The sequence below is a fragment of the Alternaria incomplexa genome (assembly GCF_024043165.1).
Source record: "Alternaria incomplexa strain BMP 0042 chromosome Unknown scaffold_10, whole genome shotgun sequence".
NCBI lineage: Eukaryota > Fungi > Ascomycota > Dothideomycetes > Pleosporales > Pleosporaceae > Alternaria > Alternaria incomplexa.
In genome coordinates, this window is record NW_026249859.1 from 1,113,733 (window position 1) to 1,126,917 (window position 13,185).

Below are 13,185 nucleotides of genomic sequence, written 5' to 3' on the forward strand. Positions count from 1 at the left end.
TTCGAAATTACCTCATTCTAAGACCTGGCGTGTAGAACCTCGATGCGTGCCCAAGACCGCTTAATCTAGCTTTTGGCATCCTTTGCCACACCTCTTGCACTTCTCAGGATCAAACCTATCGTAACATTGTTCGCAGGTCGTCCAGCCACGAACCATACAATTAGTCAGCCGAAACTTTCCATAGTCCTCATGGAAGATACCGGTGATGCGGTCATATAGCGTGTCGAGCTGCGCATCAACCTTGTCGCGCGTCTCGCAACAATGGAATTCGTGCTGAACATTACCACCCTTCATCAATTTGACGTGCAGGTAGTTGGTATGTGTTTCCTTGGCGCCGTCGAGAGGGGGAAGGTTGACACGAACTCCGTCTGGGAGGTTGCACATCATCGAGCCGGGGAACTCGTAGCAGTTGGGGCTGGTATAAGCATCGTTTGTGAAGCCGACTATCAAACCCGAGTTAGTGATTGTTGTTTGGTGATGGAGAGGGAAGCACTCACTAAGAACCGCAGCAACCGTGTCTATGAGAAGTTGACGGATTTCCTCAGTTTCCCAAGCCCCATACACTCCCATACAAAGAGTAGCTAGACCAGAAATCAGTGTTTGCGTACCCCTCGTGGAATATTCGGCTTACTCTTCTGGCTCTCAACCGGGAAAGGATTTAACTTGGTGACGTGATCAACCCAGACACAGCGGCCTGGGTAAGGGTCGTCGCATTGAAAACGCTGACCGGGACAGAGATGGTCCACCATGTTCCAGACTGCCGCTTTCAAGTCCTCGCCTTTGTAGTAACCCCCGTTGATGGCCGGACGGCCAACCCAGACCTCCACAGTAGCAGCACCGTGATGTTTCAAAGTCGGTCGCCAGTCGCAACAATCTTCGGCGGTGGTAACATCTATCGTTGTCAGTAAGTGGAAACCAAAAAGCCGTTGAGAGATGCTTCATACCTGTGTACTCAATAGGCGTGACGTCAGTACTGCCGTCGTCCACAGTGGGAACCGCCGCAGTGACGATCACGAGACTAGCAATAAGCAAGATGGCCAAGGAACTGAACAGCTTCATGTTGTACGGAGGGTTTTTGCTGTCTGTGTAAATTAGAACAGAAGTTGGGATTGGCTGCGTCAGTTATCAACAACAAAGTAAGTTCAGTAGAAGGTCAGGTTTTTGCTTAGCTATTTATAGGCGAACGCGAAGGCGGAAGAACAGTTTGAGCACAGGCAGCGGTCCGATATCGTAGTGAAAGAATCAGAGCTTCTTGGTGGTGAGTGAGCAAGTTACCTGGGAAGTGACGCAATCGCTCAATGATAGTAAGCCCTCTGCATTCCCAGTTTTACCTGCTGCAACTGCTGGTCTGATAGCTTCATCTCCTCCTGCATGTTCTCTATCGCCAGCGGTCTTGTAGTGTCCTGTACGGAGCAAAGACGACCAGAGATGCAACGTCCAGCAGTCCTACGACTGCTACAGTCGTATCGATACATATCTCTGACATCTGACCTCGTTCAGACCTAAGATTGGTTCCGTCCAGAGGCCTCATAAATGGTATTAGCTTGTGTGCTCTGCTTTCGACAGCGACCTTTACTTTCACAACAAAATGAGCCACTCTGAAGCTGGGGTCTGACGCCTTATCGATACGGTATAGAAATCCAGTGAAGAAACCAATACAACCGAAAGTATGAACGAGGATGGCTTGTCGGTGTCGGCAGTTTGGCTTCACGAGTTCCCATAATCCGCGACATGATGTGAACGGTTATGGCAGGACGCGTTATCGATCTAGACTCGCGAAATCTCGCGGTCCAAAAAAGCTACGGTCGATGATTTCTTCACAGAATCCTTTGCGCTATCTTTTTCAATGTGCGTCGGCACCAGGTCAGTTGTTGAAGTTGATGATTGATCGAATACGATTAGGAGGCGAATGTGGTAAGGCACCCCGGGCGCGTAGACCGTCGGGTCAAGGCAAACTGTTTCGACCCAACGTTTACGTGATGAGGATGACCTGCTAGTCAATAAGAAGTGAAGAATGGCGACGTGTGAGAGAATGCGTCGTTTGTCGCTCGGTCGACAATCAAATTACGTATCCTCTAGCGGCCGACGATTACGTCCTGCCTAATGCGGCTAGCACGCTGACACTCAGCCCTTCACCTTCCTTAATGTGCATCTCTCCACAACCTCTTCTAACCCCCTAGAACTCCCAAGGAAGCTTTTGTTTTGCGCAAAAGCTTATAGCAACATTGCAATGAGCGTCATAATGTCTTCGAACCCATCCACTGTGAATGCTGGCAGGTCTGCGGGCCGCGGCTTTAGCGACCTTCCGCAAGGTACCATACCAACCTCGGCTTAACTTGTTCTCAGCTCACAGGCGCGTAGAGGTGCGCAACAGGATATACGCGCTTGCCGCGAATGACAAGCAGCGCCTTATTGAGCAGCACGTCAGCCGGCGCAGCGTCACAACAACAAGTGAAGCGTTCTGGGCAGCGCGCGGTTACTACAGCTTGACTCAGGCGTCACGACAAACGCGTCGCGAGTTCCGCGAACTGTACTTCAGGGACCGTGCCGTATCGGTGCACATTCGCGATGCGCAAGACTACCTGGATACCATTTACCCGTCATCTGGCAATTTTGCCGTCGATCGCAACACCATCAGCGCCTGGCTCACAATACGCACTGATGTCGAACGCCGTGGCAAATACGATACACCCATCGAAATCCGTCCCCTGCTTCTAAGCCTTTTCCAAACGCCTGGTCTCGAGTACGAGTTCGTAGGCAAGGGAGGCGCGATCTTCAACGAACTATTTGTTGGTTATGAGGCGGAGTGGAAAGCCGCAGTGGAGGGCGTCTTCAAGAGCGTGGAGCTGAAGGAACCAAGCGTATTCGGTATGAGGCTAGTACTGAATCCCAAAAGCACAGTGCCTTGGGTCAAGCAGTGTAAAATATCAGTCACAAGGCTACCGCATGTACCAGAGGATGCATTGGAGTGGTTCAGTGCACTTGGACTGGACACGGAGAACGACATGATTTTTGTGAGGAAAGGTGCGCCGAAGTGGCTGCGCGGCGACTTCATCAAGGGTTCGAAGTAAATATGGCGATTTGAGTTTGTGACAGAGATTCGTCTCGGTGTCAGAAGTTTTGGTTGTGTTAATATGGAGTTGAATACTGATTCTTGAGTTGACTGCAGGTACCCGTGGACGTGCAGCGTTCCGAGATCGGGTGACAGGAGCATGTGACCGTGACGTAATCCAGGTGCCGCTCACGATGCGCGATGAGCTGCCATGAACCCAAACAACAAGCAGACGCGTCGATGCAGACCAGCGCTCACATTGACTTTCTGGGTCTACTTCTGTATGCTGCACTTAGCTGAGAGCCTGGTGGGCTCCAGCGGCGACTGACTTCTCTAGGAGTATTCCCTCTTATTCGGGCACAATACCTACCATGCTTCCCACAAACGAACGCTGGGAGTCAATACAATACTTATAATACTTATTGGAATTACCATGGAGATGTCTCCAGACCTATAACGGGTGAATCCCACGCGACAAGCATGCTGGCGGCTTCCAGCAAAGCAACAAGGAGCAGCTCGAAACGCAACCCCCGAAATACCTCACAAAAGCAGTCGTTTCACATAGACACAATGAGGTATGTACTGAAAGCTACTGAACAAGATGAATACGCGATACTGACGTTGTTTGGTCGCTATGAGCCTATCGCAAGCGTGCCGCAGATATCAGCCGTCGATCCGAGCGCGCGAGCGGGCTACCCTCCGCAGGTTCCACGGAGCCGTCACCTGTTGCCAGCCTTTCTTTTTTTTGGAGCTGGTCATTCATCCGGTGTTCGTAATCTTGAAATACCCAATAAGTCTACCATCAGAGCTATGCAGCCATGACGATGGGTCCGTCATCGGGGACGCTGACGCCGGACGCGCGTACCATTTTCGAGAATGTTCCTCTGACTATGTCGATACGAAGAGGAGATGTGTTTTGCGCAGGACTACTGCAGTCTGGCCCTGATTCGTACTCGGCTACGCCAGGAGTGTCGTGCGTTGTGCGTATTGATTAGAGATCATCTTCGAGGAGCACGATAACAAGTTTGACTATTTCGAGACATTACCTGGGCACACCGTTCGATTATCTCATCTTTTCCAACGAGAATAACCAGATTCTTATACTGCAGTGATCACACAGGCGTTCTATCGATCCTTCTGCCTTTATCGGACTCGCATTCGCACAAGACATAACGCTCCTCCTTGCAGGTGATCTTCGCCCCCACGAAGGTACGCATGATTCGCAATGCCGCCGAACTGGACTACTGGAATTGGGACGACCAACCGGTCTGGGAATTGACTATCAACAGGGGCTCTCTCGCATCATCCGAGAGTTTGGCCTCCACCTGGAGCTTGTGTCCGGATACCAAATCGTGGATATAGTTCTGAACGGACGGCTCATCCTACAGCACTGGTACCAGGGATGACTAAGCACTATCATCAAATGGTAGGCTTCTTTTTCCATTCCTTTTGGTGAGTGATCTAGGGACACGGGGAGGATGGTGACATGGACTTTTAGCACGATTTCTGCGACGAGACACCAACACTCATCGCTTCTTCTTCATGGTTCGGAGGCACTGCGCGCACGATCTCGTATGCGCCAAATTGTGGTTTCGGATAGCTTTCGGTGCTACGCAAACTCGGTGTCACATCCCTCGCTGTCGCATGCGCCACGGAAATCGGCAAATTAGCGACGCGCGAAAGCCACCTCACGCGAGCCACACTTCCGCGCTTTCCGCACCGCCCCTGCTTTGGCCAATCACACGGCGGCCTGCGCCATAGAAGCCATGCTAAGCTTCAAAATTGCGGCGCCATTTTGATGAGACTTCTGCAGTGTGCTGGTGCGGCTAGTCCTGCATTGTGATGGAGAGCTGCTGATGACATGTGGCTAGGAGTGGCTTACGCACGCCGTGGGGAAGGGATTGGGCAGAGCATATATAGCGTGAAGCCCCCGTTGTGGCTGTGTGAAACGCACCACAATTACCATCGTCTACTACTCGTTTAGTCTAACGTTGTCGCGGTACGGGCCTAGCGCTATCCTGATCTACGAGACGAACGCCACCATGTCATTCGAAACCTACATACAGCGCGCAGACAACTACATCACCAAACAGATCCACAAGTTCGAGCAACAGAGACGCGGAACCAGATCGCCGCCGCGTGCAAATGGATATCACCCAATGCCGGTCCTCCACGGGCAACAGCAAGGCCGGCCGCAGTCTCAAGGTGGCTACCCCGGCAGCCCTGCTCCGCAAGGCGGTGCACCATCAGTGCCACAGGGTTGGATACAGGAGTACGACACAAGGAGCCAACGATGGTACTACATAGAGAAAGCTACGGGAAGAAGTCAATGGGAACCACCGTCTTTCGCCCCGCCGCGCGCCGCTACGTTCCAGCCTGACGTTCGCATGCCCAGTCCATACGAGCGTTTCACCCGGGAAGACGAGCAAAGTCAGCGATGGCGCGAGCGATCCATTTCCCAGCCACAACGGCCAGGGTCTGGTGTAAGTGGACATGGGCAGTTCCTCGATCCGAGACAGAACGAAGGAAGTGGAGGCGGCAGTACAAGCCCAGGTGGCATGCATAACCAGTTGCCACCAGGATCACATTACGATATGAAGACGGGGCAGGTGGTTAGTAGTATGTTTCCGGAGGGTCAGACTCATCAGAGCTGGCAACAGGAGATACAGAGGATATGATGTTTGTTAAGGATGCTGGAGAAGGAATCAGGGCGACATACATAATGTCACCGACATGGAGTTCTTGCTTTACGGAAAGGAGACCTTCGACGAGTCGATGAGTCCTGGTGTTATTAGGCTTTGATCGAATTTCTGTCGTACAGGCGACTGTGATAGAACTCTTACTGTTGTCACAACATCAGAAACTGCACTGCGCCTTCTTTAACCGAACTTTAGAGATCCTCGTATCCTGATTGATCTTGTATCCTCATGTTTTAGCTTACTTTATTAGGATGTAGAAAGAACATTTAGCTGTAAGCAGGCCTCGAGTTGATCCGGGAGACTCTATTGCTACCAAACTTTGCATATGTTTCTTTTTACAATGATTTAGGCTCCAGGGTGAAGGAAATTGTCAAAATATTCCCAACCGTGTTCTTCTCCTTTGTATAGAATGCTGCCCCGCAGACCGCCGAATCACAAACCAGTAAACCAGAAGCAGACGACCAAAGTTTCCTACATTGGCACTCGGCACCAGAATCGACCCTGAAGGATACGTAGAGCGTGGCCAAAGTCTTGAGGAATGGAGAAGGTAGAGGCCGGAGACATCGTCAATAGATGTATCCGAACCTGAGTCCGTCAACTACGCTTCGAATGCGACTACATCCCCGGTCAACTGGTTGGGAAGGTAGCGGTGAAGAGTGGCAGACATCGTCGATGAAAGCTGGGCACTAGTAAACGCACATTGGCATCTCTGCCAGCCTTGTTCCAACTGCAATAGGAAGGTCAGAGCATCACCGGCGGCATGGAGGACTGACACTTTATCAGATCCTGCTAGGCAGCAATCGGCATGGAGGGCCTGAGCTGATTCCGATCTGATAAGAGCATAAGTCCGAACTCCGCGCGAACATTGTATATACTGTACGCAGAGCGCAGCACGGTTTATTGGATCATATGCAATCTTAGTGGACAATGTTCAATAACATGTCTCATTCCAAAGACCCGGAGAAAGCTTTCGATGGAATTGTTGCTAGTGTGGCCCCGGGCATACTCAAAACTGAGCATCGAGCCCGTGACGGGGAAGACCCGGAGATAACGTCTTGGACCGCTGACGGTACTAACGACCGCCTTGTTCGGTTGAAGAATGACTACGGAGTATGTTAATGTCTCACTTTTGTTAATTATTGCTAAAAAATTAGTCAACATGGGCGTCGCCCACAGACACCTCCGATCCTTACAACTGGCAAGCTTCACGCAAGATCACTATGGGAATTACATTCTCTTTCGGCCAGCTGATACCCATAATGTCTGCAAGTATGATCGCACCGTCGCTTCCTGCCATCGCTTCCGATCTCGCCATCAGCGCTTCTACCGCCCAAATAACCATGTCGGTATACTTCCTTGGCATGGGCATCGCGCCGTTCTTAATCGCAAGCGCCAGTGAGCTATGGGGAAGGAAGCCAATCTGGCTGATATGTAACGCTTGGTACGTGGCCTGGAATACACTGTGTCCTGTGGGAAGGAACACCGGCTTGATGATCGTTGGGAGGTTTATGACCGGAGCTGGTGCGAGTGTGGGCGTAACGGTAAGTGATGAGACTGAATAACGCTGACATTACCATGACTAATTCTTCGCAGCTCAATGGGCCAGTCATGGCAGATATGTATGGCGAGAAGGAACGCGGCAAATCCCTGGCCTTGGTGACCCTACTTCCCTTCCTTGGTCCTGCTCTCGGACCAATCATCGGTGGTCTTGTTACACATTCCCTCCATTGGTCGTGGGTCTTTTGGATCATGAGTGCTTTCAATGCCGTCGTCCTGGTCGTTGGGTACTTCTTGATTCGCGAATCATACACACCAGTCTTGCTCCGTCGCAAAGCCTTAGCCGAGAGTGGTAACGTCCTGACCACCAAAGCTGAGCGTGCTCGCATTGCGCAGAACCTTCTGCGTCCAATTCGCATCTTTATTACGAGGCCTATTACCTGGCTCATCTCACTGACCGCGACGTTGTCTTTTGCCGTCTATACACTTATGCTCGCTACTTACGCGTCGCTGTGGATCGACAAATACGGTCAATCTGAGCTTGTCGGCAGCTTACATTATCTCTCGGTTGCAATAGGCTCGACCCTATGTGGTCAACTGGGCGGCCGCATCATGGACTGGTCGTATCGAAAACAAGCTAAACGGACTGATGGAAAAGGCGTCCCTGAGTTTCGCATCCCCTACATGGTTCCAGGAATGATCATCATGCCAACCGGTCTCTTCTGGTATGGGTGGTCGGCCGAGCGCACACTCCACTGGGTGATGGTCGATTTCGGTGTTGTTATCTTCACGCTGGGTAGCTTCATCGTGAACCAAGCAAGCATCGCATACCAGATTGAGGAGTTTGGCCAGTTTGCAGCTTCCTCCGGTGCAGCAATTCGCTCGGTTTCGTATGGCCTCGCATTTGTCTTTCCGATTTTTGCGCCCGACATGTACAAAAGTCTGGGATATGGTTGGGGTAATAGCGCGTTGGGTTTCGCCTCGATTGGTTTGGGATTACCAGCATGTGCAGTGCTGTGGTTTTGGGGCGGTAGGATAAGAGCTGTTGGCAAGTCAAGCTGAGCACAGCGATCGACTACATATGTCAGTAGAGCATGGGGGGTGATTGAGGATGTTGAGAAATGGCTGTTTGAACAAAACCTGAACTGTAAGATACTTAGGTAGAGTTGGAGAGAATACATGATCAAAACGAACGCGTCGCAAGGTCCGCTCGCTATGACGTCATTGCCGCACTGGTCCGCCTGGAGGGTCCGATCTCACCTGGAAGAAAGTATTCACATGCATCACCATCAACTCCCGAACATCGATTCTGACAATTCCGTTCTCTCGTGACCCGCATCAGCACATTCGGGGTGCACAGCCGCCACTCTGGCGAAGATGATGAGCTTGAGAACATCTTCGCCGCTATTGCCGCTTCACCCTTGCCTGGCTTGTAGGTCCCAAGCCACGGCTGTTTAACGTTCACTTGCGCGTCTCGCTCCCAGCTTTCCAAATCGTGATCATGTCGAATGTATTCCACATCGATCTCGGAATCAACCCTCCCGCCATCAAAATCGTCTCCACGATCTAGCTGGAGAGAGCATGACTGAAGTACTAGAGAGAGCACGCCGTTGAGTTCGACTGACAACATGCAGTATACGCACTGTTTGGCCCCAGGACGTAAGAGGAAATGAGAAGCGAAAAATTCCGGATCTTCGCAGGGCGCGAGCTTGATCAGCGACAGCTGGGAATGGATATCTGTGTAATCGTTGAGGAATGGCGTACCCGTAAGTGGCAGACGCATCAACGCTCGAACGCGATTTACAGCCTTGTTGACACCAGTCTTGTCGTTTGCGATCTCATGTGCCTCGTCCAAGATTTGGCCCCTCCAGTATATGACCATGGTGGGGGAACGTGCGTGAACCGGTGTCTTGAAGAAGTCTTCGTGCGACGCTGCAGCGGCCATGGCATCTTCGTAATCTGACCGTAACGTCTCATAGGATGTTATTACCACATCAACTGCGGCAAGCTCGTCTGCAGTATGCGCAGTGGAGTGGTACCACGACTGGTGTCCATGGTATACAATGACACTTGGAGGGTTTTCCAAGTGCATCTGGAGTTCCTTCTCCCATAGGGAAAAGAGATCGATTGGAACAACGATCAGGAATCCTCCCTGTATGCTCATCTTGGGGTCGAACTCATGCGCATCATGCCCTTCGTCCAAAGTCGTCTTGTCAAGCAAGGGCTAATCAAGCCCACGCATGGCGAAGTCTTGCTTCAAGACGGCGTACAATCCTACGGCTACCAGCGTCTTGCCAATACCCATGCCGTATGCCACAATGGTTCATGATGGCCTGCCTGCAATCTCTCGAGGGCCCTATGGATAGCATGGCGTTGATGTGGGTCGAGAACGATGGGCTCTTTCGCATTGGTAAGCTCCGATGGTGTTGCAAAATCCATCCCCGACTCCGTTGTGTGATCATCTGATCCAACCCGAAGCCCTTCCTGTATCAGACTCCACAGCAAGTCATACTGAATTTTCAGAAGTGCGGGACTCACGTCCTTTGCCTCCTTCGTCTTCTTGTTCTTGTTCTTGCGCTTCCTCTTCGAAGGCTCCTGTTCGTCATCTTCTTTAGGGGCGATGTATTCCTCACCCTTCTTTCTCCTCCAAGTTGGGTTAAAGCCTCCAGTCTCATGGACCATGTTCAGGAGCCTGTTTCGGGCATTGGATGGTGGTGGGGCTGCGTCATCGAAGTCTTGGAAAGGTCGCACCCTGAGCGGGTTCCTCCGCTTGAAGTCTGGCGGAAGCATGGCGATGAGTTAACCAACACTGAATACTCCCCGGGTAGGTTATGTGGCGACACCCGCATGCGATACTAACCTATATCTTCTCCAGTCTCTGACGAAGACTCTTTGTGACCTCGGTTAGGCTCTATGTATCCTCCAGGGTTGTTTATAATGTCGAGGGCGGTTAATAGAAGCTTGGACTGACTGCTCCTAGCCACCAAGCTGGGTAACCTCAAGGGTGTTACAGATACACGAATACTCCCAGAGTTAGTAAGGGTGCTGTATACATGCTGCCCATGCTTTCCTGTAGTCGATACGCATGCGTTTGACTTAATGCGCTAAAGGTCGGAGCAGTTGTCGACGTAGTCGGCAGGTTGACTGCTAGCGACGCACGGGGGCAAGGTCGGGTTGCGGTGGCAGCTTATTCTCAATCTGCTTCAGCCACTCGGTTTCCGCCAGCATGTCCTTGATGATGTTTCCTTCGTACATGTTGATCGGGACGGTACACTTCACACGGAAGCGGTGTTGTAGATCTCGTGGGTAGGCGTTGAGCTGCTTGCCGCTCCGGGGTCGAGTGATCACCGGCAACGTGTTGTGGCGGAAATGCTTCCTGAAGTAGACCTTGAGGACGTTGAAAAAAAACGTGCGGTTCAAGTCATCGACGTAACTATTCTGGTAGTGATCCTCTGTTTCGAGGCTAAGAATAAAGTCGGACACTTCCCTGATGGGAGGTACATGTGACCCCTCACAGTTCGGGTTAGTGTAGTGTTGGTTCTCCTTGAGAATAGCCGTGAAGCAGTGAATGGTGTTGACAGCCTTGCTGTCACAGCCGAACTTGGAGGGTTTGACCAGCGGCCCTGGGGTTGTCTTGCCTAGGGTCTGTCTTATTGAGACTGGCACCTTACAGTATCGCAGTGTACACGGAGTCACTTTGATCAACCGAGGGAACGGAGTTCGGGAGCCATGATGAGGCCAAGACACAAAAGAGGGTTTGACGTGACCTTGATTGAGGCTCCCGGAGTGTATATGCCGTAATCAATAGAGCATTCTGGGAGACTTAGAGGGGAAGGGAGGATACATGTAGCGCTGTTGAGGCTTTACAGCTAGGTCTGGAAAACACGTAGCCCTCTCGGGTGGCCTAGTATTCGTTTATCGTTAGTGGAGGAAGACTTGTCTTTCTCGCGCACCCTCTCTCAAGCCGTCACGGAGTCTTTTTGGCCCTAATGTCGATACCACACCCCGCTAGAACCCGTTACACAGCTCTGTTGCCTCAACCGTAGTCTTCGCGGCTCATTACGTACTGCTTTACATCAAAGTCGGCGTCTTTCGAAGCTCTCATCATCGGATCTTGTTCGGTGCCAATGACATCGTCGTAGCTAGAGCCGTGTTGTGAACCCTTGGCCATCCACACGAGCATGACGACGACGTGGTCGATCTCCCGGGCTTGCAGCTTGCCCAGGGCTTCCAGAAGCTGTTGTTCAGTGACTTTCGGGAATTTGTCGTTTAGTCGGTATGCGAATTTCGCCAACTTGTTATCGAATGTCGAGTTGTCCTGCTCAATGGGCTTAAGTGTTTCATTGTGTGGCTGTGGAGGAACAGAGGATGTCGCGTTTGTGGGGGGCCTTGGTGTTTCCTTAAGAGTCGAGCTGGGCCCAGCTGTCTGCTGGAGCTGATTGAGGGTAGTTGTAGCGATCTCCAGCATTTCGCTGAGGGAGTTGCTGAACGATTGCAGAGCGGCATGGTGATTTAGGAGTAGGTGCATGAGACGGAGCGCACGGTTAATAAGCGTCGTCGCTTGTTTTGCGTAGTCGTTTTCTATTGCCAGGTTGTGTTACGGTCGTCGCTCTAATTCAGATAATATAGTAAGGAATGCGGAATAGCGCTTGCATATAAGACTCTCTTAAGAAGCTAGCATATTAATAAAAAGGAAGATTAGGCGTTTATAAAGACAAAGTAAGAAGGCACATAGAACTACCATTCTGTGTTAGAGCATTAACAGTCTTAGCAAGAGGAAGCGAGTATATTACATGTAATTGGCTTTGATCACGCGACGCTCTTAGTACATCTCTAGATAAGACAACGGAAATCCTAGTCAAAGGCGCACTACGCAATGCCACAGCAGCGTCTACACCTTTTACGGCTATGCTGTTGTTGTCTTAGACTTTCGTGCTGACCATGGGCTACCTCGAAGCTGTCACGATTGTTTCACTGAACAAAGCACGACTTCAACAACCAGCCTGAAGCAGGATCAGGGCCCTATTCTCAATCGACGACGCATTCTCTTCTTCGTGTATGCCCCAGGCTATACGTTTGTCGCCTACGCAACTCATGAAAAATCCAGGCAGAAGCCCACAATAATTGCTCTGACTGCTGAGAGCATCTCATACGACGAAGCAGTAAGATAAAAAATGACGCGTCATCATCAAATGCAAACCCCCAAGCCTACCCAATCGCGACCCATCGCACCCAGCATTCCACGCCACCTTCTGCGACCGCGCCAGAACCTCGCCCTACCTCCCGTCAACACCTTCTGCACTGCACCCCGCCCTGTAGCCATCTGCGACTAGCCATCGTGCATCGATCCCACGACACTCATCGCACATGATATTCGTCCGGTACTGGTACCGAAGCGTGGCTTCGCACGCTAAGCCCGCCAACTTCGGGAACTCCGACGATCCCCTAGGCCGCAATCAGGCCAAGTGCGCGGGAAGATGGCGTAAGCGAGCTGCCCTGGGATGTAATCCTGGTCTGTTAAGGCGATGCCGAATGCATGGAACGGGGAATGTGGGATTTGATGCTGGGCGATGCATGGTTGCGTGTGATATTGTGTGATGGTGGCCGTGTTGTGCGATCGATGGAAAGTTTCCAGTTGCTAACTCTACGCCATGGGGGTGTGTCTTGGGGAGGCTGCGTTGCATGGTGATTCGTTCGGAAGCACATTGGCACATGCCCATGCTACTGCTAGAGCGTCCATTACTCCTCACGCAGCCCTGCCTAGTGTATGACGTCCATAGCATTGATGCCACGCTAAGGTATCTGCCTTACGAACAACCGTTTGGTAAAAGCTCTGCTGCATTGCATCCACGTGCATAATCGGTCGGCTCCGCAGTGTGGGATTCGACGGTGCGAGTTCGATCTGGCCATGTGCCTGTCAAGCTGAAAGCTAGTGCA

At 51.5% G+C, this 13,185-nt stretch overlaps 7 protein-coding genes across 7 annotated transcripts; 3 read left to right on the forward strand and 4 right to left on the reverse strand.

The window, feature by feature from the left end:
* Positions 1–60: 60 nt before the first annotated feature.
* Positions 61–749, reverse strand: J4E90_007265 (uncharacterized protein; the record flags this gene model as incomplete). The annotated part of the gene is made up of 3 exons (XM_051436805.1): positions 61–443; positions 498–581; positions 632–749. 3 exons carry the CDS (start codon positions 747–749, stop codon positions 61–63), a joined length of 585 nt encoding a protein of 194 aa, XP_051289551.1.
* Positions 750–2,242: 1,493 nt separating this feature from the next.
* Positions 2,243–3,071, forward strand: J4E90_007266 (uncharacterized protein; the record flags this gene model as incomplete). Its single annotated transcript, XM_051436806.1, has 2 exons — positions 2,243–2,312; positions 2,362–3,071. 2 exons carry the CDS (start codon positions 2,243–2,245, stop codon positions 3,069–3,071), a joined length of 780 nt encoding a protein of 259 aa, XP_051289552.1.
* Positions 3,072–5,094: 2,023 nt separating this feature from the next.
* J4E90_007267 (uncharacterized protein) lies at positions 5,095–5,730 on the forward strand (the record flags this gene model as incomplete). Its single annotated transcript, XM_051436807.1, has 1 exon — positions 5,095–5,730. One exon carries the CDS (start codon positions 5,095–5,097, stop codon positions 5,728–5,730), a length of 636 nt encoding a protein of 211 aa, XP_051289553.1.
* Positions 5,731–7,010: 1,280 nt separating this feature from the next.
* Positions 7,011–8,310, forward strand: J4E90_007268 (uncharacterized protein; the record flags this gene model as incomplete). The annotated part of the gene is made up of 2 exons (XM_051436808.1): positions 7,011–7,292; positions 7,345–8,310. The coding sequence occupies 2 exons, from the start codon at positions 7,011–7,013 to the stop codon at positions 8,308–8,310; spliced, it is 1,248 nt and encodes a 415-aa protein (XP_051289554.1).
* Positions 8,311–8,814: 504 nt separating this feature from the next.
* J4E90_007269 (uncharacterized protein) lies at positions 8,815–10,038 on the reverse strand (the record flags this gene model as incomplete). The annotated part of the gene is made up of 3 exons (XM_051436809.1): positions 8,815–8,818; positions 8,874–9,472; positions 9,787–10,038. 3 exons carry the CDS (start codon positions 10,036–10,038, stop codon positions 8,815–8,817), a joined length of 855 nt encoding a protein of 284 aa, XP_051289555.1.
* Positions 10,039–10,395: 357 nt separating this feature from the next.
* J4E90_007270 (uncharacterized protein) lies at positions 10,396–10,979 on the reverse strand (the record flags this gene model as incomplete). The annotated part of the gene is made up of 2 exons (XM_051436810.1): positions 10,396–10,886; positions 10,955–10,979. 2 exons carry the CDS (start codon positions 10,977–10,979, stop codon positions 10,396–10,398), a joined length of 516 nt encoding a protein of 171 aa, XP_051289556.1.
* A 305-nt stretch (positions 10,980–11,284) lies between these two features.
* J4E90_007271 (uncharacterized protein) lies at positions 11,285–12,344 on the reverse strand (the record flags this gene model as incomplete). The annotated part of the gene is made up of 2 exons (XM_051436811.1): positions 11,285–11,829; positions 12,248–12,344. The coding sequence occupies 2 exons, from the start codon at positions 12,342–12,344 to the stop codon at positions 11,285–11,287; spliced, it is 642 nt and encodes a 213-aa protein (XP_051289557.1).
* Between the last annotated feature and the right edge of the window lie 841 nt (positions 12,345–13,185).